The sequence below is a fragment of the Seriola lalandi genome, unplaced genomic scaffold, assembly GCF_002814215.2.
Source record: "Seriola lalandi dorsalis isolate HSWRI2012SDOR001 ecotype SW California unplaced genomic scaffold, Sedor1 jcf7180002054484, whole genome shotgun sequence".
In the NCBI taxonomy this organism is placed as follows: domain Eukaryota; kingdom Metazoa; phylum Chordata; class Actinopteri; order Carangiformes; family Carangidae; genus Seriola; species Seriola lalandi.
Genome location: NW_019525037.1, coordinates 486,009 through 510,976, shown reverse-complemented (window position 1 = coordinate 510,976; position 24,968 = coordinate 486,009). Strand labels below are relative to the sequence as shown.

The 24,968-nt window shown below is 41.4% G+C and overlaps 1 protein-coding gene across 1 annotated transcript; it reads right to left on the bottom strand.

The window, feature by feature from the left end:
* Nucleotides 1-1,118: 1,118 nt before the first annotated feature.
* Nucleotides 1,119-23,448, bottom strand: fech (ferrochelatase). Its single transcript, XM_023412641.2, has 11 exons — nucleotides 23,271-23,448; nucleotides 20,824-20,914; nucleotides 18,048-18,167; nucleotides 17,143-17,291; nucleotides 16,521-16,655; nucleotides 14,138-14,244; nucleotides 13,668-13,766; nucleotides 12,350-12,457; nucleotides 10,507-10,671; nucleotides 8,237-8,296; nucleotides 1,119-6,676 (listed from the first exon to the last, which is right to left on the bottom strand). The coding sequence occupies exons 1-11, from the start codon at nucleotides 23,308-23,310 to the stop codon at nucleotides 6,539-6,541; spliced, it is 1,212 nt and encodes a 403-aa protein (XP_023268409.1). The 5' UTR covers nucleotides 23,311-23,448; the 3' UTR covers nucleotides 1,119-6,538.
* Nucleotides 23,449-24,968: the final 1,520 nt, after the last annotated feature.

Here is a 24,968-nt window from a genome sequence, read left to right as displayed (position 1 = left end):
AAATTAATAGGGAAACACTTTTTACGTATTCACGTCATGGCACGGTGGTCTCATGGTCTCATGCCCCAGTGAGCCAGTTCCAACTGAGAAGCAGACTGCCGGAAATCTGTCGTCTTGTTTAATTGGAATGATATGGCAAAAGTAGAAAACCATGGACTGTAAATAAAGATGGATGAAGCCTCAGTGACGTCACCCAGAGGTGTCTGAAGAGCGGTTTTGGAGCTTAGAGTGAGCTGATCCACCGTCGCCAACTTGGCAGTGTCTGACTCCGCCCCTAACTCCACACACGCCCCACCTCTTTGCCTATTTTTTGGCCTAGCCAGGAGTTAGGTGGAGTCAGGCAAAGAGTCGGGTGACATCATGGAAGTCACGTCCATCTTTATATACAGTCTATGAGTACAACAGGCTGTGGAGGTGGGGACGTCAGGGCGATGGAAGTATTTGAGTTCCCTAATAACCGCACCTTAAAGTGATGGTTTGGGTTATTTGACGTAGTCATGCACAGTCAGCGCTGCAGTAGATTCAGACCAGCGTGCTGCCAGGTAGGAGAAGCAGCAGGAAACACCAGCACACTAGCAGAGCGATGTGTTGCTGTGTACGGGCCCAGCAAAAGAAACGTGTTTTTTCTGCTTGCCCCGTGAACGGCAGCACAACGCTCGGCCTCTGTGCCGGTGCGCCGGGCTGCGTCTTTAAACTGGCAGCGTACTGATCCAAATCTACTGCAGGTAACACACTGACTGTGCATGAGTACCTCACACAACCCCACGTCAAATAACCCAAACTATTACTCTACCTACAACCATAAACTGTAGTTTATTTATGTTGCAGTGAATGTTAAAAAAATTTGGTGTCAATGAGCACATAATGTGTCATTTCTGTGTCATTCTGATTGGTTGGTTTTGAGACATGGGTCCTAGTAAGAGTCATTGTGACAATGTGGTACCAGACTTCTGATAATCACAATTTGGACACAGGCTTTCTTTGGTCTCCTAAGCTGTTAATAGGCCATCAGTGGATCAGTGTGATGTATGACCATCACACCAAGAATTTTCATTCAAGATAGCCCAAAGCTGCACAGTGTACAGGAGCCTTACACGAAGAAGTCACACAGTCAGTAGTTTTTTCTTTTCAAACTGTATTTTATTTTAAAGGAAGACTCGTCATTGGGTGTAATCGTGTGTTAATATCATCTCAAATATTAAAAAAAACCATGACTGAAGAGTGGAGACGGATGGTTTGTGTGATGTGGAACACGTCAAATGAACAAAAATAAATAAATTCAAATTACTTAAAATACGCTGGCGCTGCAAGAAAGCTGTAGCGATTTTGTTATATATACACACACACACAACTCAAGTGCTGCACAATGCACTTTGAGCTAAACACACACACACACAGAGCAAAACAGTGTTTAAAAGAACAGAGTTGTCATAAACTGACACACAGGATAATTGAAAAAAAAAAAACATGTTTGTGGAGGAAAAACCCAGCCATCACAGACATGAGCATGTCCTCCTGCTGTGGCATTAAATCTTTGCCATTTCTGCACAAATTGGACTTTTTCCAGGTTTCAGAGTTGTATTAAAGTGATAATTTGGTTTTTAGAGAATTTTTCACTTATCGATTTGCAGTTTGAAGGTAATGTAGAACATCGAGACTAGCTAAGCTCATTTGCTGAATGTGTTTGGGCTCAGCGAGCAGAGAAATCCTTAAAGCTGCCACTTGAACCCAAATGAGCTGAGTGTTGCTAATGTCACTATTTATCCTGCCTTCAGTTATGCATGCGACATGAGACATTAAACAAAGGAGACCCTGAGTTTGTCAAACCCTTGGTTAAGTATTCCTCAAAAACCAAACCATCCCTTTGGAACCTGTGGAAGAGCACCGAAAGTGTTTGTACTGAATGAGACGTGTCGTAAAGTGCATATCTGTATGCATACACAGTGGAAGCAGAAAAATGTACCAAGCAAAACAGCTGTACAACTTATGCAAGCATTGTTGGAGACTACCAATGGACACAACACGCAGCCATGTTGGAGGACTGCTAAAATGTCAAACTGGATGTGTCAGATGTGCTGGTAGGAGGCGAATGAAGCTACAAATGAAGAGAAAAAGACTTCAGTCAAATTTTAACATCTGTCTTCCAACATGGCGTCTTGTTGTTGGTAATTAGTGGCAACCATGTCCAGCCATTATGTGGTAGATGGTATTATGTTTACTATGCTGACTGGAAAAAGGCAGAGTGAGACGAGCTCCTCCCAAAGCGAAACGCAGACGGGGTTTCAAATGTGTTCAAGCAGCTCCACTGACAGTAAGTGCTCAAATGAGAGATATTATCAGTCTGAGTCCCATTTTTCTTTTCTGAGCGACTGTTTCAAGCTCAGACTATCACAAAGTTCAGCGTGATTGGACAGTGACATAATGAGAACATCCAATTAACCAAGTAGCACAGTTTGTAGCCAATTGCACAAGTTAGCTGGTGAGCTAACTAGCCGTTGAGAGAGCAGTACAACACGCGAGTCAATAAGCTAACTAGCAAAGTCACAGCGTGAGATGTGATGAAGTCATGTTCATTGTTATGCAGTAGAAAAAGAAAACCTGCCAATATTATTACTATATTGAGAGTGTTTGCACATTGACCCAAAATAGTTACCTCCATTTTTAGCCTTGTAGACACGGCACATTGTTAATTAGCTCATTTTGTCATGTTACATATTTGTAGCTGTTCATAAACAAGTGACACCAGCTACAAACAGTGTACAGCCACTGAGTTAATTAGCTCGTTTACTATATTAGTTTAATATTGATATTTGTTTTAGATGCCACTGCCAGTGACGTAGACTGTGCGGACACTTTGTTAGTTCCTTTCATCAAGTGGAAGATCTGTAGATGTGAGGAATCTTTCTTTCCATCAACAGAGTTGTGGTGTGCAGACTGACAGAAGCCGTGAGCCACAATGAGTCTGGTTGAAACAGAAGAATTAAACAGTGAGTGGCTGAGAAGCCAGGTAGCTCACTAGCTCACCTCTCTCTCGTTAGCAGATTAGAACAATAGCTAAATGTATCAATTTAAATTACTGCAATCTGGAATAAAAAAAACTACGGAAGCCAAGAAAGGCCAAACTTGCAAATATTTTTTAATTCCGTTATCAAGATAACAGAGCTTTCTTTTTAACGAGATAATTACCGTTATCTCAAGACAAGCTCGTTATCTGCAGATAATGTAATAATTATCCAGGGTTATACCATTATCTCAAAATAATGGGATTATCTGAATTATTATCGGCATGATTATCCCGTTATCTCAAGATAATCCTGTTATCTCGAGATAAAGGAATAATTATTTAATTATTCTGAGATTCCATTATCGAAATAATGGAATAACTATCTCATTATCTCGAGATACTGGAATAATCATCCCGTTGTCTCGAGATAATGGAATAATTATCCCGATGTCTCGAGAAAACAAAGCTCTGTTATCTGGAGATAACGGGATAAAATAACATTTGCGAGTATGGCCTTTCTCCGCTTCCGTATAAAACATCTCAGTCAGGATCTTTTTCTCTGAATTGAAACACAAGGAGAGAGCTGTCGATGGCCCATGTCACAGCAGGAACATGCAAAGTCAGATTTCAGGGTTGATTTTTCCTGTCAGCATTTTGGTTAAGCACATATAAAATTTACATAAAGCACAAGTCCAGTATTTCTAGTTCGCCAGTGTAAAAGGCACATTGTTATGGCATAACCGAACAAAAACAGTAGAGGGGGAACAGGGTCAGAGGTCAAGTTACTGTCCATAAAATGTAATGTAAGGTTTGACTTTGACATTCACACGTTATTAGGGCGTCTCATCCCAAGCGAACACGAGGGCAGGTGGAACCCAACCAGCAACCTTGAAGATATTTTCTGTAGCTGCAGTAACCACTGGTGAAAGAAGATGCAGCATTCTGTATGTCAACCTACTGACTAGAGTGAATTTAAAGGTTTTTCAGTTAGTCGCACTGTGATCAAGGAGGTGTGAGTGGACAAAGAAACTGTGTTGAGGCTTAAGCTGAGGTCACAGTCTATCAACAGGGAAACTAAGCTCTTATCCTACACTCCACGTATTTAAGTTTCTGACACATCTGAGCTACTTCTCTACATTGTAGTTTTTAAAAGTATACGTACTGCATTAAGGGACAACTCCAGCATCATTGTAGTTTGTCATAGCGTAGTCACTGTAATGCTCCTTTATGCTTTTCCCTCATTAGTTACTATTTTCTGCTCCTGTCACACCTGCTGGGATGTGAGGTCTATAAACTGATGGTGAAAACATTTTGTCTTATCGACAATAAAAGCACCGTTGGCTAAATGCTAAATTTGTTCCTAAATCATTTCGCTATCGATCAATCAATGAAGATCAGTAATGAAAAGTAGCATCTGCACATAATTAGCTTTGAGGCTCCACATGACTTTAACTAACATGCTATCAACCGCCATGAAGCGCTACAGACTGTTTGCATGTAACGATACAAAGCTGCGTTTTCCCTTTTTCAACAAGCTCACAGCGTTAGCTGTCGTCATCTTTGCTTCACTCAACATTTGGAAGGGCCCATCGGACTGTTTGTGTTGTGTTCGACTCGGAAATTGGAAGCCAGCAGCTCAGCGTTAGCTCTGAATGACTTACTTTTCATCTGATTTCATACCTGCTACTCACTGCTGTGTCTATTCAGCATTATTGAGAGGGGTGGTTGTAGCCAGTGTTAGCTGTCTCACAGTTGTCTGTCAGTGGAGATGAACTCTGATAAGCTGGTAAGTGGACCTTTGACCTTAAATTCTTTTGTTTAACAGATTAATAACTTAAACATCAACAAGCGCTGTAGCATTAATAAGGAAATCAAAAGCTGTAACATTTACTCCCATGTGTTTTGTCCCTTCAGGGCCCTGACGGATATCATTTCTGTAATAATGACTGAACTTCCTTCTTCTGAAACTACGGTACAACGGTACATTTCTGTTGTGTAGGAGCGTACAGAGGCTCCAGCACTGTTCACTACCTTTGTATTATTTTAATAATGTGTTGCACTCTCTGATGCATGCGTTGCGTGTGTGGATTTTCCGCTCCCCTGCACTTTAAGTAACCAAAACAAAAAACATAACTTCATCGGTTTTAATTTAACAGCTAATTTACTTTGTCTTCAATCCGCTTTGTTAATATCCATTTACTGAGCCAGTTTCTCTCAAAATGAGGAACAGGCAGGTGAATACTTAAAATGAAGTGACAACTGCCTCATTTCAGCAGAGAAGAGAAAAAAAGAGAAAACAGTATAAAAATAAAACATGTTAATGAATTTGTATAGTAATAATGTAATTCTCCTCGCTTGTAAACCATCTCAAAATACCCTGACATTTTTTCATGACACCCTGAGAGGTTCAAACCCCTTACGCTTAATTTTTCTTTTTTTAAATCTCTGCTGTACGACATTCTGGTTTACTGAAATCATGCAGTGTCTCTTTATAAACATTAGCTCCGTTCAGCACCAACATAGATTGAGGAGTAATATAATAACTGACACTTCTATTCACATTATTAAATCTTCGTGAAGTGAATTAAACAAGCTTAATCTGAATTGAAATATTGAAATCACTCTTTTCTCTCTTAAACTCACTGGTATCACCTGTCAGGCAGCAGCATTTTGAGCAGCATCAACCTCCTCCAATCACATTGCAGGGATTGCAGCAGAGTGGGTGGGGTTACGAGCTGGAGGGCCAATGGCGTGAAGCGAAAGGTGAGAAGACGGGGGAGACAACCAGCCGCCCAACCAGATCCGTTGTGTGCAGTGTCGTCGTCCTGTTCGACTGTTAATTCATTCAACACTAGCGAGAAGAGAAACGGGGTCTCTGGTGGAGGTTTGCAGGGGCTAAGTGAATGGAATGTAAGCAAGGGAAATGTAATAAAAAAAAACAAAACACGAAAAACGAATAAACTAGTGCAAGGCTTTTTTCCTGTAGCTTTGATGTGTTGTGAGCAGTTTCTGCAGAGTGTCAGTTCTTTCATCGACACAGACTTTAATCAAATAGAATCTGCAAATCCTCGCAGAGTGTTTATATTATTTCCAGCAAGTTCATTTAAAATCTAATGAGCAATTTGTGCTTTACTGATGCGAAGTGCACATTTCAAAATCATGTGGCATCTTTTGACATTCTTCAAAATGAATCTGTGTTCAGTATTTTGAGTTGACTTTGCCCCATTTAAACAATAAATCTGGTGATGTTCAGTATTTTTCTTGATGTCAACAAATCCCACGAAAAGACCAAAACCAACAGAATTTATTTGCAGAAACCATTTGCTCTGTTCTTCATGTTAAATTTTCCATGTGAACTGACACTTGCTGGGGAAACTGCGTGTGTTCATGTGTATGTATGAAGCGTCTGTGTATTGAAGAAGGCCTTATGTTTCTTCACAGGTAGCCCCGCAGCAGGAGAGGCATCAGAGTGTGTGTGTGTGTGTGTGTGTGTGTGTGTGTGTGTGTGTGTGTGTGTGTGTTTGTTATGTGTTTCTATGAGAGTTTCTGGTTGGCAAAGAAGGCCTTGGTCTCTCCGCAGGTGGGGTTTGTACACAGCGGGCAGCGCAGGGTCAGCTGGCGGGAACACGGCTTGTTGGACTTCAGGTGGGACTGGACCAGGTCTGCCAGAGCCTGGACAGAACAAACGACACACACATTCAATATGGTGAGGGAGATAAACAGAGACTCTCGCTTCATCTGTGAGACCTGGAGACTATTTCATTCACTAACTATTTCACGTTGCTTTTACTTTGCTGGTTTTCAAGCAATGCGAAGCTACCGTCACTAATGCCCAACACTGACGCAAAGATGTTTCACATTAAAAGTATTTCAGCAGATCCAAGGAAACCGAGGGACATAATCTTTAGTTTCCTGTTAGGCTTTTAATTTGAAACACCTGCAGGAAGTGTTGAGTTTCATTTAGAGAAACTTAATAGCGATCATAAAAAAGGTGAAGTGAAGAAGTAAATAAAAACTATCCTCCTGTTAAAAGAATAGTTTGACATTTTGTGAAATGCTAAATAATTAGCTCTCTTGGTTAGCGTTAGATTGATATCACTCTCATATCTTTCCTCTATATATGACGCTACTGCCAGGAGACAGCTTATATTAGCTGAGCATTAAGACCATTTCCCTGTTTCCAGTCTCTCTGCTAAGATAATCTAACCTGCTGCTGGTGCTAGCTTCACATTTACTGTGCAGACATTAACGACATTAAACCAACCAACTCTGCACAACAGAGTGAATAAACGGAAATTGTACATTACACTGAATTTACCATGTGTGCTATTAAGAGTGCAGTTAATCCCACCTCCCTCCAAAACAGAGGAGGAATATTAATAATGAAAGAGAAAATGAAAGGGTAAGACTATGAGAGAGTGAAAAAAGTAAGCTGGTTGTACAAGTTAGTAATCTGAGAGTGGATTTATCAAAATGAACCTCCACCACCAGCTGCAGTGAAACTCATGTTCTGATGAATGTATTTTTCTTTATTTTCCAGAGGCTGCTGCAGACGGAAGCAGACTGAGAAACTAAAACCACACGAAGGAAACCATCCTTCAGTAACTACCAACTAATCATCCTCTAGGATATTGATTTATACACTCACTCTCTCTCTCTCACACACACACACACACACACACACACACTCAGAGACTTGGTGAGAGGTCTTTGAGCACGGCGGGTTTGACCAGCTAGCCAGTCGGGCGGTTCAGTTCTACTGTAGTCAGCTCTAAAGGTTCCCATTGATCTGCCCCCTTCCTTTAATAAACCCCCCCCACACACACATACATACACACACACACACACACACACACACACACACACACACACACACACACAGCTGTTACAGCTGGAGGAGTTGCCTGTTGTGAGAAAGGTTGCAGGGTTGAGGATAAAGGGAAGGAGGGAGGTGACATGGGAAAGGAAGAAGGTATGGAAGGAAGCAACGAAGGAAGGAGGAATCCATTTGCTGACAATTTATCTCTTGCCTTACTTCCTTCAATCCGATTCACTATGTACGTCTCATTTACTCTCTTTTTTTAATTCAATTATCTTTCTTCTCTTCAAACTGAACGTCTGTTCTAGTCTGTAAAATACAGAAATGTTCTTAATCTGTTGGAAAAGGACTTTAAAATGTGTTGTGTTTGTCCATGTTTATAGACATGAGTGGGCTCAGTGTGTAAAACGTACCTTCATGAAGAGAGGGTTTCCATTCAGTGACTCTGCTCTCCTGATGTTCTCCACACCGCACTGAAGACAGAGGAGGAAAGACAAAAAGCCGCCCGTTTTTATAAAAAAGTGAAACACACCACAGTTAATAAGAACCACATCAAACTAGTTTACAGACAGTTTATTTATACTGAGAAAATATCATTAAATAAAGTTCAAAATTCAACCGACTGAAGATAAAAATAGAAAATTGGTAGAAAAAAAATAGTGGTCATTTTGTCAGTTGAGGACTTGAAATGAAAGCATTTCGTACTGAGCAATTATTTTTAAAAGCAGGTTTCATTTTGGAGTGGTCCAGACAGCGCGCGCATGTGTGTGTGTGTGTGTGTGTGTGTGTGCGTGCGCACATGCTGTCTGGGACTCACCAATTTGAGTTTTAAACACTACAGTGAGAAAGTGTTTGGAAAGTGAGGATGTGTTCCTCACAAGTATAGAAGTAAAAAAAAAAAAGTGCTTGCATCTTCATGGCACCAGTCACATTGATCCGTGGTCACCTCACTGGTGCCTTTACACAGACCACCCCCCACCCCCACCACACCCCCACCCACACACAGGAAACATGGATGAAGCTGACACATCTGACAGACGTTTGCTTAACCTCTACATCATCTCAGGTTAAGATCCTATGACTTTGTCCCATTACGAACTCTAATCTTCGTCCTAATCCCAAATCACGGTCCTACAACAAGGCGATGGTAAAGTCACAGTGCGCAGTTTTTCCCCTCATCTTTCCATCTTTGGGAGGATATTAGGTCTTTATAAACACTCACAAAACAATCATTTAAAAATGTATTTATCCTTCATCAATCTGCACTCAACAGCCCATAATGTGAAAAGCGAAAACTGAATTTTAGACATAAGCATTCAGACCTTGGGCAGTGATTACAGCCTCTAGTCTTCCTGGGTCAGACGCGACAGGCTCTGCAAATCTGGATTTAGGGATTTTGTGCCGTTCTTCTCTGCAGATCCTCTCAGGCTCCATCAGGCTGGACGGGGCCGTCAGTGGATAGACGTTGCCAGGTCTGACCAGAGATGTAAGACTGTGTTCAAGTCAGGGCTCTGGCTGGGCCACTCAAGGACATTCACAGACTTATCCCTAAGCCGCTCCTGTGTTGTCTTGGCTGTGTGCTAAGGGTCATTGTCCTGCTGGAAGGTGAATCTTCACCCAGTTTAAAGTCCTGAGCTCTGGACCCGGTTTTCATTAAAGACATCTCTGTAGTTTACTGCATTCAGATTCCCCTCAACCCTGACCGGTCTCCCTGTCCCCCCCACAGCCTGATGCTGCCTCCATCACGCTTCACTGTTGTGATGGTGTTGGGCAGGTGATGAGTGGTACCTGGTTTCCTCCAGATGTGACCCACAATCTTTGTTTTTTCAGACCAGAGAATCTTACAGTCCTGCAGGTTCTTTTAAACTTTCACAGAGGAGAGGCTTCGTCTGGAGACTCTGCCGTAACGCCCTGACTGGTGGAGAGCTGTGGTGACGGTTATACTTCTGGAAGTTTTCTACCATCTCCACACAGGATCTCTGGAGCTCAACCAGAGTGACCCTCAGGTTCTTGGTCAACTCTTAGTCCGCAGCTGTAAGAAGAGTCCTGGTTGATCAAAACGTCTTTGTGTAAGAATGACGGAGGCCACTGAGCTCGTGGGAACCTTCAAGGCAACCGAATCTTTTCTGTATCCTTCCCCTGATCTGTACCTGAACACAATCCTGTCTCTGAGCTCCATGGGCAGTATATCAGATCTGCATTGTCAGCTGTGAAACCTGATATAGACAAGTGTGTGTCTTTACACATCATGTCCAAATCAGCTAAGTTTACCACAGGTGGACTTCAGTCAAGGTGGAGGAAACATCTCAAAGATGACCAAGAAAAATGGAGGAGCCTGAGCTGAACTTCAAGAGTCACAGCAAAGTGCCTGAATACTTAAAGATGCAACATAACAAAATCTCTGAATACTTTCTGAATGTACCGTTTTCTTTAAGATTTACACAAAACTGAAACCAAAGGCTGCCTGGAAGGAAAAATCTAAATCCAAAAGCTTATGGATGATTTGGAAAATGATAAAAAAAATACAGTCCATAACTGCCTGTATGGTCCTTTACCCAACAAACCATCCGTCTGGAAAAACTAAGGCAACATTATGTGACACTTTCTATACTAAACTTAGCAGACAGAAGTCGACAGAGCAGAAAGGAAAACGCCTGGAGCTGCTGGTAAAGGTTTTTCTTACCTCCTCCCCCAGCACCTGCCCGTATTCAATGTCCAGTTCGTGTAGAGTCTCTATGTGGTCAGAGGTGAAGGCGATGGGCACCAGCAGGATGTTCTTCTTCCCTCGTTCACACAGACCTTTAATCACCTCGTCCGTCTGAGGGCCTAACCAAGGCATGGGGCCCACCTGAGAGACGGATGATGAAGACCATGAGTTGACAGGACACAGAAGTTTCTCTATCACGTCGAACCCTCTGTTAATGTTTCCCTAATTCCTGTAGATGTTCAGTGCACGCAGAGGATGACCGCCTTCGTTTTGAATCACTCCATGACGTTCCCTGTAGAGCAAGGATAAACTGCATTTTTAGAATAGCAAAGTCTTTCTCCTCTCTGGGACAGTAGCAACGCTCAAGACTCTTAGGGCCTGGTTAACTCGTTCTTACAGCTGTCCCAGCACGTTGGAAAGGAGTAGTGACAAGCCCGTCGTCATGGAGGGGGGGGGGGGCATTGTTTAAAAACGGGGACATCTGCGCTCATTTTCAGACAGTCTCTGATACAAATAGTTGTGTAACAAACAAAACTACAATCACCTCCTCGTGGTCGTCTGCCTCCTCCACTCAGACTAGTTTCAGATTACATCCCTGTTTATCCAGAGTCATGTAAAATATGAACCATTTGTGCGAAATGACCTTTGACCACCAAAGTCTAATCTGATTTGCACTATTGCTGAAGTATTGTACATTGTTATGTGGATTGTTTGTAATTTTTTTTTTTTTTTAATATAAAATTGTACCTTCCTTGGGATGAGGCTGTACAAAAATGTCCACTGAGGTGGACAATAAAATCAATCAATCAATCAATCAATCAATCAATCAATCAATCCCCAACTCTGTTCTGTGACAAAATAATCTCAACTCAATATTCCATTTACCAGCCTTTTATCAGCTTTCAACCATATTGACAGTGAGATCTGGTCAACACATATACCTGGTATCCTCCCTGTAATGTATGAATACTATAACACTATTTAATATCATTCGGAACTTCCTACATGTTGGGTTCATTGCAGAAAGTGTGAGTGTTTCCACTCCAGCCTCCATGTCTGGTTAATTCTAACATTATCTACAGATTCGTTCATTCATTCATTCAGAACGATTCATGTCAGCTACTGCGACCTGAGGTCCAAGAGCGACGAGGTTTTCTGCTCTAGTGAAGCTGCTCTGCAGTATGAGACAGGCGAGTGGCTCCTCCTTGTGGCGACGATAATTGAAACAGCACTTGAGGGTGATACTGACAACTAAGATGAACTATGCAGTGATGTACAGTTAGTGAATATAAAGATTAATATGAATACTATCCTGCAAGAATATACAAGTAAATACAATAATACAAGTAAGTATGTACAAGTACCAGTAAGTTACATCCTTTGCTGCCTGATACTCTCCTGCTGTCCACCTCTTTAAATCAGAATGAAAGCAGCGCAAAGGAACAACAGAGTGGATGGATGAAGTTAAAATAATGAAGAAAAAAAAATTTACAAAATGAAAAACAAAAAGTGAAAAAATAAAATCCTAAAACCTAAAAAGCTAAAAGTAATTTTACAAGGTAATTTCATTGTGAATCAGGTATTAATAAAGCAATTACTGGATCATTGGGGTTCTTAAACTTATGTTTAGTAAATACTGGGTATCTATGGGGTTCAGTGCTGGGAAACAAAACTGAGGTCTTCCACCATACTTACATTTAAGTACCAACAGGAACTGCTAAGTACTTTATTAGGACCTGAGTAGTACCATGAAATTATACTGGAAATCACAGGCTGTGTGTGTGTGTGTGTGTGTGTGTGTGTGTGTGCGTGTACTCACCCTGGACTGCCACACCAGTCTGTAAGGGTTACAGTGTCCCAGTCTCTCCATGACTCTTTGAACTGTGGCTCCCACTTCCTGAGGATACGGGTCACCTCTGTTTACAACCTGCACAGGGAACACAACAGCAGTACTGTCAGGCTTACTAGTAGTAGTAGTAACAGTGTCAGTATCAGCAGTAGTAGTAGTATAGTAATAATGGTAGCAGCAACTGTAGTAGTAGCAGCACCACTGTGAGTAATGGCAGTACTACTACTACTACTACTACTACTACTAGGAGTCTTAGAAGTGTAGTAGCACATTAGTAGCAACAGCAGTAGCACCAGTAGTAATAGTATTAGTATTATCATCAGCAAAAGTACTTGCACATGTAGTAGTAGTAGTAGTAGTAGTAGTAGTAGTCTAATTAGCAGCAGTAGCAATAGTATTGCTAACTAGCGCTGGGCATTGAAATCCAGTACCTTTATAGTACTAATGGATATGCTTTAGTGGTTTTACTGTATAAAGACCATATAAAGAAAAGGGACTCATTCAGTACAATGCGACAGATTTAAGTAATGGGAACTGAATCTTCATTGTACACATGTCATTTAAAGACCCAGTTCATTACTGAGGAAACATATGTTGATGCAACTGATTTTTCCTTGGATACTAATAGATCAAGGTTTAACATCCCTTTGTATTTGCATTGGACATTCACCACCCTGTATAGCATCTATGCTGGACTGGACCACAGCACCCTGCCAAAGCCGCTCTATTAACTGTCCTATGCTTCAAGCCCCCTGAGTTTACTCTGCTCAAGACATGATCTCAAACCGCTTCGCCTCAGTGTGCAAATGTTTTCATTGAGTATTGTCCCCTTGAATTTTAACTCTGTATTTGTGTGTCTCTGCACATCATTGAAAATGAGGGAAATCTGAATGATCTTCGAGGTTTAAAGAAATAAATGAACAATGAAAATAATAAAAAAGGAAAATGAAGCACCGAGCTGTTAAGCAGTATGAATGAGCAGTGAATTCAATAAAATCATGATATCTAACCCCTTTGCTAGCAAAATCCCAACTGTGCTGCTTTCAGCTTCCACAGTGTGAAGACTTGCTGCAGTTGTTTCTTGTAAGATAGCAAGCTAAAGTATTCGCTAATACTTATGTCTTTGCACCTTTACGTTACTAGCAATAGTGGTAGTGTCTATCAGTAGTACTATCAGCATCTATCAATAGAACTAGCAGCAGTGGAACTATCAGTATTATCAGTGTCAGCAGGTGAAGCAGCAGTGGGAGTAGTATTACCATCAGCTGTAGCACTTCTTAGTACTTACAGACAGAGGGAGTGAATGTGCTGAGAACAGAATGACGACGTCATCTCTCTTCGCTTCTGGAAACTTCAGCAACTCATTACTGACGTGATCTGCAAAACACTACGCACGCACGCACGCACACACGCACACGCACCAACACACACACACACACACACACAGCTGGTGAGGCTCCTTTTCCTCTCAGACAGAACAACAAGCTAAACATTAGAAAACAAAGCGACTCGGGTAAGAAGTCATCAAAGCACCTAATGAGCTCAAAGAAGCCACGGTTGGTTACCATAGCAACTAACAATCCTGGCTATGTTTTTGATGATGATGGGTCAGGAACTTTTTTTTTTTTTAATCAGTTGGGGAAAATTATAGTTTTGTCATGTCAACAAAAAAATGCATCAGATATAGAAAATGTTCAATCTGTGTGTGTGTGTGTGTGTGTGTGTGTGTGTGTGTGTGTGTGAGAGAGAGTGTCTAACCTCCACCAGCAGTGGGTGTGTGGGCCAACGGTCGATGACACTCCAGCGCATTTTTGGCCTGTCACCTCTGTTGCTGTAGTAACGGTAAATGGCGTTCAGACTGCTGCCTGTTTATACGACACACAATCACATTAATATTAATTAAATGTGCTGTATTACACAACAAACACAATCCTCTGACAACCAGCCCCACAGCAGGGTTTGAGCATGAGCGCCTCGCTGAAGCTAATTCCCAGAGACAAGACGGGCCGTCGTAAATGAAGGTGCATCGTCTCTCTCAGTCAGCGTTTCCTGTCCGAGGATCAAGCACAAAAAAAATCAAAGATAAAAAGGGAATTTCATCTTTCTTTTGGACTTGTGGGGTTTCAATATAATCAGTTCCTGCTCTTTTCAAAAAAATCCTTTAACGGCCATTATGCTCCAGACGATCACGTTCTTGTCTGTCGAGTCTCCTGAAAAACACTTGTTAATCTTTGACTCTATAATTAGAGGACGACAATAATTTGTGACTATGGGTCGAACCTGAATCCCTCTTTCTTTTGAATCCCAGGGACCATTCTGTTGCTACACCGACTATCAAAGCCTGATCTCTACAAGTGACAATAGTGCAGACAAACGAGTTTGTGTAGTTTAGCTTCTGATTTGCAGCTTCTGTTTCAGCAGTTAAAGGGAAAGTTATGGGAAATATAAATGACAAAATTACACAACAATACGACACAGAGATCGATTGTCCATTTTTTTTTTAAAATCAACTTATTGTTGTGAAAGGGTGTTAGACAACCTGGTTAAAGTCTGAACACTGTTTTAAAACCCAATTTCAGACATGTGAAATGTTTCTTTTATTTATTAAAGCAAAAATATGGCGATTTTAGGGCATTTTCTCCATCTAGACCAAAACTGGCCGGCTATCTTATAGAAAACCCACATTTAGACACGAAGATGTCAAACCTGGACTTAATCAAGGAGTAGACTCCACTGACTGTGTACAGCACAGATTCAGATTTGTGAAGCCTTTAGTGATTTCACTGCTTCTTCCCTCATCCAGACCACATCACACCACGTCTGAATCGAAGAGCGCTTGAGCTGGACTCGTCAAATCTGGACTAGATTAACAGGGCGGGTTTAAAGACGGTTTCAGATTTGTGAAACTTTTATTCTATTTGCAAACAGGTCTTTGATCTAGACCTGGTCTACTGTGGTCTGGATGGAGAAAAGGCATTGAAATGGCAATTTCTTTGTTATCATAAATAAAATAAAGGTTTCACAAATGTGAGAGCAGGTTTTAAACAGTGTTAAAGACTTAACTAGGATATCTAACACCCTCTCACAAGAATAAGGTGATGAAAAATCAGCAGGTCGATGTTGGAAGTTCCCCCTTAACTGCTGAATGGGAAGTTGACTTCAGCGCTGTCAGACAAACCTGGGCTCAAGTTCAACTCTGATTCTCAGCGATGAGAAGCACCTAGCCTTCAACTGCAGACTCTCAACATGCTAAACTTTAAATACTGGTCATTTTCATTTAGTATGGAGTATGGAGTGTCAGCTTCAATAAATGTTATGAAGACTAAAATCAAAGAAATGATGCTCACAGACACACACACACACAGACATTCACACACTGCTGCTATTCATGTAACTCTCTTGGTCAGTGCCAACTTTGACAGCAAAACAACAAAAGTAATCGGTGATAACCAAAGACGCTTTCTAAATTCAAACAAATAAACTTGACATAAACACATGCCATAGGAGCGATATAATAGTTGGCTGTTATTGCTGTGATGTGTGCAGACTTTTTAACAGGACTTGTACATATTTTCTCACCCCCTTTATTTTGCCTTCTGCATTGATTTTCTCCTCGGTTTTTGTTATATGTTTTTTTTCTGTGGAACTTCCCATGTGTTTAGACTGTAAGCTAATCCAATCTAAACAAGCTGGGGGATGCTGGGTAAACAGCTGTCGAGGATCACAACAGCGGATCTCTTTGAATCACAACAATAAAATCCTCTGATGTGTGCGGCGATTGAAAAGATCCTCCATCCAGCATGAGATCTGCAGTTCAGTGAGGCGTACTCCCAGCAGAATAAGATCATGCCCAGTTTGATTTTGTTTAGAGTGTACTGAGATACATGTGTGTGTGTGTGTTTATCAGAGGGTAAGAGGTTGGATAACAGCGTGGGTGTGGTCATGCTAACGGCCACAAACGTCTTTTTTATCTTATTATTCTCCCCAATTGAGTCATTGCGTGTTATCTTTGGAAGATTAACGAGGACCCCAAGCAAGATAATAACTTTAATTTCTCCTGTAACGCAGCTGTAAGGAGAATATATATCTGTTTTCAGCTTTACGTTTAATCTTCTGCATCCATGCTATGCGTGACTGTCACCTGTGGTGGAGCAGCTGTACTGAGGATACTGTGTGAAGGCCACAGCTCTCTCCACCCCGTCTTTCTCCATCTCCTCGATGGCCGTCTCCGTCAGCGGGTGAACGTACCGGAAACCGATGTAGAACTTGTGCGGAGCTGATGAGAGAGTCATGGAGAGAGAGTCAATAACTGCCAACCACGTGAAATGTTACAGTTTGAGTAAAACTGGCTGTGAGAAGCACTAATCTATTGTTTCCATGTTGATTTAAATAGCTGAATAATCAAATAAATACTTGCCAGGAACATAAAGGGAAGGTGTTGTTGTTTACATGTTATTTACAGCCTCAATCAGGTTTGTATACCACTAGATACGGTCAGTTTTCAAACCGCTGCTCACTGTTCGCGTTCTTATCAGCAAGGTGTGTCGAGGGCGTGTGAAGAGACACTCCTTCACTGTGTCACTATCTCCACTTCACACACACGCTCTGCTGCTCGCCACAGAGTCCACCAGCAGAAAACACAGCAGTGCTGCTCAGTTTTCATATGTGAAACAATAATCAACCGTAAGTTCTTACATCAGTCTCTAAAAACAAACATACACAAACTTTCTCAAACTCTCAGGGTTCCGACGACCCTCCCTCACCTGTGTCAGGACTCATCTCGTCCAACAGCTTCACCATGCCCTCTCCCTGCATAGAAGTCCAGCGTTTGATGGGCGAGCCTCCTCCGATCTTACTGTACTGCTCCTGGATCTTAGGCGTGCGACGCTTGGCGATGAACGGACCGAGCTTACTGCAGGAGGACAGATTGAAGAGTTATGACCACGACACTCAACACGCTGCAATTGAGTTTACCTTTGGAATCACTATCGTTTTGAGAAATTAAAAAAAAAACAAAACACTGATGTGCATTATTTCTCAAAGAGTCACAAGGCAAACATGTGGGGGAAAATCTGCTTTCAAAGGTTCTGTGTTACATGTAAAAATAGACCTTTCTTCTCGACAGCGACAAACATTGTGTTTGTCCACCGTCAGTTACTATGCAACACACAGAGACACAGCAGAGAGCTGTGACCCAACAACCTTCCATATTTGTTCCCTCACAAGAAATGTGTAAGGCCATTAACAGGTTACTTCCTAAAAGAGGTTTTCATCTAAAAAACCAAGAGAAATGTTGATGCATTTTTGAACAGCTCAGTCTCTTTCTCTGTGTGTGTTTGTCCATCTGTCAGTCAGTTGTGCTTTCCAGACTTCATCTGCATTGTTATTTTTTCGCTGTAAAGAAAATGAGCTTATGTCCCAGGTAAGAACTTGTATCCATAGACAAACACACACTAGATTATATATACATTTGTTTATCTACTAACTGCTGATAACTGTGGCATTTTTTGTGCAAGGAGACTGGCAAAGCTGTAGACGGTCTGACTCCATCAGGTTGCTGGTCCCGACAAAGACATCAACATCTGCTGCTCAGTTTTGCCGCTCACTATTTAAAAAGCTTTACTCAAAAGACAATATGTGTGAGTGTGTGTGTGTCTGCAGTGCGTACTTCTGCACAGGGAGTTTCATCAGGTCTGTGTCCATGAAGAGCCGCAGCAGGAAGTCATGCACATCCTCAAGTTTCTCGGGTCCTCCCATGTTCAGCATCAAGATGCCTGTCTTAGGTTTCCTGTAGATGCAAGAGATTAATAATCAGTAATTCATGTCTCACAATGCCTCAAGCCTCAACAAGGATGAATTGGGCTTATTGATCATCATTGGCTACTAATGTGTTGGATTTTACATGGAGATGTGTTATATCTGCTAATGTTTTAGCAGACTGTGCAAAGAAAAGCTGCACATTATTGATTATTAATACCTTGATTATTATGCCAACACAAAAAAGTGATAGTAATAATATCATATAAAACTATAGTTTCAGTTTCAAGGACATCTTATGAATGTTTAAAGGATAACTTAAAGGGGACATATTATGTTTTTCTGAGTTTGTCCTTACTTATAGTGTGTTATACAGGTTTTTGTGCATGTAAATGGTCTCCAGAGTCACAAGGATCACAGTTGACATCAAAGGGATTAACTCTTTCAGCCATTTTCTCTTTTGTATGAAACGCCTCATTGGGAATCCAGCCATTACTTCGTCTATTGCCCACCTGCAGGCTTGGCACGCCCCCACACAAGGCACAGCACTTAACTACTTATGGTGAAGAGTTTTCATTTGTCTTTACGGCATGGCTACAAAACTGAGTTCTTAATTTCCTGCAGAAATCTACTTAATTTGTCCTCGGTTTTCCACTGCTCCAAATATTATAGTGTGAGCCCGCACTTCAAGCCGAACTGCTTCAGAAACCACGCACAGTTAGACGTTTCATTTTCACAACGGTTAATTCTCACTTGATGTGGCCGAACAGGAGACCGATCCTCACAGCCTGTCGGTCTGCATTGTTATTGTGGATGTTAACCGCGTTACGGCGACCTGATCATGTTAGTGAGAAGCAGCATAGCAAAGATATAAATGCTAAAACATTTGTCAATGTTGACATGCTGTACCTCGTTAGCTCCAGTTTAACCGCTGACTTCATTTTTTACACAAGACGTGCGGAACGTGTGGTTGCCATGGTAGTTGCCGGCAAGCTGACCAATCAGAGCACACTGGGCTCTGAGCTCTAACACAGCGTTTCAGACAGAGGGTGAAGAGAGTACAGTGTACAGCAGAAGAGGTCCTACTGGAAGCACCTAATGTTAGCTTGTCGTATCAGTCTATAAAACTTCCACTAGCTCAAGTAGCTAATGTTCATTCTAATGAAATGAACATTACCTTGAGCCTTTTTTGAGCTTGTGTAAGTTTGTAACTCAGGCATTTAATGATGTCCACTGTACACAACGTCACTACTGTACCCGTAATCATGATTACCTTTCATGACAAGTAACATATATATCACAGGTCGCCATAATCTGTGTCTACTAATGTGCGGGTTTTGTAAAATCTGGGTTTGAGACATTTCAGTCCAAATGTTTGCTTCACATTCTCTCTGACACTACATTACCGCAGGCTTTACAGTTTGTCTCAACACTCACAACACTGTGACTTCTGTGTCTTTACACACTGTTGGAGCCTTGAACAACCCTGAGGAATCTGCTGTCTCAGTCATAATTATTGCATGGTTATCTCGAAAGCACAGATGTGAGACAAAAAGCCAAAAGGACAGAGATGATAAAGACTGTGTGTGTGAAAAGACATCGATGGAAAGCCGAAGCCATTCAGTTCCACTGTTTCATTTCTAATAATACCAAAGGGTCAAATCAGGACATCTGGCATCTGTCAACCAACTGTTCCACAAGCCTCACACTAAGCCGTGAACGTTTCAGGGAAAAGAAATGTTCATTAAATGTATTTCTAGTGTATATGCTCTAATCTCTCTCTAATCTAAACTGTGAATCGGATCCACTGTGTCCACAGAATCCATTTTTGAAATACGTGAGTATGCCTGATAAAAAAGTTGTAACTAGCTCTGTGAAGTTCCGCTCTGCTTTTCAATGGCGTTGTCAGACTGTGGTGTTCTGCTTAGGGAACAAAAGAAAACACGCAGAGGTAAAAGCTGCTCTTCAGTGCTGCTATTAAATGCCAACTAAGAGTCAGTGTAACCGGACAAACGACAACGACTGTCAGACACAGATGCTCAACGGTGACCCGATGACGGCCCAACGGCACACAGATGACTGACAGCCGACTATTGTTGTGTTGTGTCAGGCATCCATTAATGTTTCAGAGTGGGAATCTGTACATACAGTACCAGTCAAAAGTTTGGACACACCTACCCATTGGCAGGTTTTTCTTTCTTTCTTTTATTTTGACTATTTTCTAGAACTGAAGACATCACAACTATGAAATAACACACATGGAATTATTTAGTAAAAAAAAAACATATATTTCATATTTTAGTTTATTCAAAACAGCTTTACACAATACTGTCATTATATTAACGAGCTTCATGACGTCATCACCTGGAATGCTTTTGTGATGGTGTGAGGGGGCTTGAAGTCACAACTTAGCCAGCGTCATTACCACAGCATTCTGCAGCAGCACGCCATCCAATCTGGTTTGTGCTTAGTGGGACCACCATTTGTTTTTCGACAGGACTACAAACCCTAACACACCTTCAGGCTCTGTAAGGCCTGTTTAACCAAGAAGGAGAGTGAAGGAGCGCTGCATCACATGACCCGGCCTCCACAATCACCTGACGTAACCCCCCCTGAGATCAGCATATATGGACTTTTCAATTCCAGGTGGCTGCATGTGTGGTGAGTGTGTGTTGTGTGTGTGTTACCTGTTCTCCTGTGTCTCTGGAGTTGCAGTCTGGGCTAATGCAGCAGCAGTGGAGTGTCTCCTCATACTCAGACTGACGCTGCTCCTGGCAACTAAAGAAGAAGACATCCGGTTATTTTTTCATCTGTCCACACACACTCACACACACACACACACACACACACACACACACACACACACACTTCTTTATCAAATCATCATCAGCTAAGAATTTATTGTCAAGTCCATTGAGTGTGAACAATATTTGGCCAATGAACAAAGTACAAATGTGTCACTGCAGGAAACGTTCCACATCATTAACATCTCCCCCCTCCCGCTTCACTTTAGTGAAGTAATAATTCTCCAGTAACAATGAGAGCTCAACAGGCTGCACCTGCAGTGGTGGCAACAGATTGGGATGGTGGGAGGGTAATTGCATATCCGTTTTCCAGTACTGCATCCAGTAACATCCAACAACCATTTTTTTTCTTCTTCTTTAAATCTGCTGCGTAGAACTTCTGTTTTCCCCTTCTGGTAGTGACAGTAATTCTTATTTCTTTGTTTTTTCTTTTTTTTTTATGTAGAGCATCAGAAACTTTTCCCAGGTTTTTCTGCCATAGGCTGCACCATACTCCTACTCTGTCTCCATCGCTACAGTTGCTCCTCTCTTCAGCTCTGGAAACCAGTCATTGCTGGTAGACATAACAGGCATTGCTGACGGCGGTGGGCCAGCACAGGAATGTCTCCATGGACACCGGGTTTGATATTTGAGGATTACTGTGAAATACATACACGAGATTTGCCTAGTGTTGATATGTCATTGTATGAACTTGTTTGGTAAATGCAATGGAGTGCATTTATATAGTGCTTTTCTAGTCTTAACAACCGATCAAAGCGCTTTACACTACTAGTCACATTTACCCATCCACACACACACACACACACACTCACACACCAAAGATACATCAGGGGGAATTTGGGGTTCAGTATCTTGCCCAAGGACACTTGTGTGGACATGTGGACTGGAGCAGCCGGGGATCACCTGCCTTCCGATTAGTGGATGACTCGTTCTACCTCCTGAGCCACAGCTGCACCTTTTGTCATTGGCTCGAATGCCCATGAGGTCCAATGGGAAGGTGGTCTCAGACTTTTGTGCAGTCCTGCACTCCAGCTTTAAATGTAATGATAAGAAGGAGCGATACGGAGAAGTGGAATGTACAGCTATAAGGTGAAAGTAAAAGATGCAGTAGTTTTTTTTCTTCTTTTACCTACACAGTTGTGCACCATAGCAATTCATTCTTTACACTTATGCCCCAGTCTCCATTCAGTTCAATGTAATAAGTGACCAGCTGTAGTATTGTATATCTGTGATGTCATGTTATATCAAATCACTTGTTATGTGTCCACCTAAGTAAAAATAATATGGTTCTAACAGTGGTTCAGTAGTGGATGTTTACTGCACAGACAAATGATATTTGAATGGAAAATGTTGATGGTTGTCTACACTGGTGAGCTGTTTTCTCTATGACTTGCATGAGGTTAAAGTGACCCTAAACATACTGCAATGATAACCACCACTGCACCCAACAGCACTGTGTGAAATAACAATGCCATGTGCTGCACGTTGCAGAGGACGCACAGGAACATGTCTTCTGATGTATGTGAATACACAATGTAATAGTCTCTATACAGTCAGCTTTACTTTCATAACCCGGGCTGCAGTACTCTCACGCGCCACCAGGAGGCCAGCTAAGATTATGCAAGTTCACAACGCTGGAATTGTGTAACTGTGAAAATGTTCCGCTCTTTCTTACTTGACGTGAAAACACGGCTTGTTAACGGCTGCGTGTGGTATTTGCTGATCCTCTGGTCGCTACTAAATGCAGCGCAAGTACGGGATAAGTCCATTATATAACATTAACATTTAACACTAACCTACAGTAATGTTGGGCTGCATCAAGGCAACGTCTGTTAGCGACTGACTGGCGACGGAAACACCGTCATTTGTTAGTGAAATAAAAGCACGTCAACGGCCAACTGTCAGCAAATATCGGGATACTGAATACACAAACATGGCAAATATGGACATTAAACGCAACACCTGGGTCGTTAAAGTTTTTTGAAAGAGACGCCAATGCAATACAAGTAACCAATACAAATAAACATACGTTAAGGTTACAGCGAGAGCAATACTGTGAAAGTCCTAACAGGAAGTACGTTTCCATAGCCTTACAAACTTAACACCCGTTTACGAAATGTTGATGCCAATGTCAGCGGCGTGTTGTTGAGTTTACACCACGTTACACCAAACAGCGACGCTCCGTCCCTCGAAACTGCTTTTAAATTAAGTCAAGGAAACGGAGTAGCACAGTTTACTCTGTGGTATTACTCCCCGAGCTACATCATAAAACTTGAAGGTTTCCGTGCACACCTTTGATGAGGCTAACTTAGCTGCACAGTCACACTCACATTGGATCAAGCGACCCGCACTGCCCAGGACTGCCATCATGGTAACGTCCTGTTTTCACTGCCGATAACAGTCTCTGGTCAAGCTGAAATGAAGGCTGGATACTTCTGCTGTGAGCCGCTGGATGCACGAGTATTTCCCCTCACTGAATGACGCGCCGGCCAGTCCTGTGTCAGTCAGATTCCTTCAACTACCACCGGCTGGCCGTACTTACTAGTTTTTCAACGATAATTCGGAAACTTCCGGTTTTTAGTTTCAAAATAAAACCACTAATGATGTTAGTGCAACGTTTTAGATGAGATTTGGATCTGTAACATACTAATCGTTTATTTATGAATTATTGAAATAGTTACAAACATAAAAAGACATGCACACACACACACACGCAAACGAGTCTGGTGTATTTATATATATATATATATATATATATATATATATATACTATTCCGTGTGTGTGTATGTGTGCGTGTGTTTGATTGTGTGTTTGTGTATGCATGTATGTATGTATATGCAGTGCAGTACAACATCCCTCCCTCTCGTGTGATATTGCTTAAATATGTGATGTATATAATCACATGTGATGTATATAATCACAATGTGATACATATAATGACATCTATTTTTGATTTGTACTCACTTTTATCCTAAACGTCTGATTTCATGCTTTTCTCATGAAGACAATTTTGTCATATTTCCGGTCTAAGGCTTGCTTACTCTGGTTAGCTTGACGCAGGATCGTTCTCTTAGTATGGCGTCACCACTACGTCGGTCTAAATTACAAGTTAACTCCGCCTCCGCTCGTGCCGGTCATGCCCACACCAGACTCGTTTGCGTGTGTGTGTGTGTGCATGTATTTTTATGTTTGTGTGGACAATCATTATAAGGACATCTCTGTCTTGTGATGACATTCTGATGGACCTCACACCTGCAGGACGGACGGAAATAAAGAAAGGGGGAGAGGGAGGAGGAACAGTACAGAGCTCTGATTACAATACTTACAAAATAAAGATTACAGTGATAAGTCTTGAAGAAATTATCAGATGATTATGTCTGTTTTTATTGTTGAGCTGAAAATGATACAATTCCTTATTTAAATAATTTTCCGTCCCAGTGGATGATGTGGTATAAAAGTGTATGGACATACCTGTCCTAATACTTTTGTCTTGTTTCTTTTGGCCATGCAGAGTATTTTCTTCCCTTAAATATGGCTAAGTCTAAAAGTAACTACCTTAAAATAATTAGAATACATGAATGGATGGGGATTCAGTCCAGTAAATGTGTAAAGGGACATGGTTTTATCCACCCATGGTAATCTACAACTTTGTATTCAACTGTTTTATGAAAATCTGAGTTGAAGTCACCACATAGGCAATGCTGATATATAAATGTGATTGCTCTAATAAAAAAAAACTTCACTATTATGATATTAAGAGGCAGGACAGGCCATTTAAAAAAATAATAAAAGAAGCATTATCAGGATTTCATGCCATCCACATGACTGAGTTCACAAGACCGTTATTAAAAATAAATATTTCTCTTCCGTGAAAACATGTCTTTAAGAAATAAAGAATGTTGGTTTTTAAAAGTGCTGCTCTCTGGGACTGAAGCTGTGTTTCCTTCTTCCTTCTTCCTTTGTGACAATGTGAATCATAAAGCCAAAGAGGATCCAGGAACTGTATTTAAACATACCCACAAAGGAA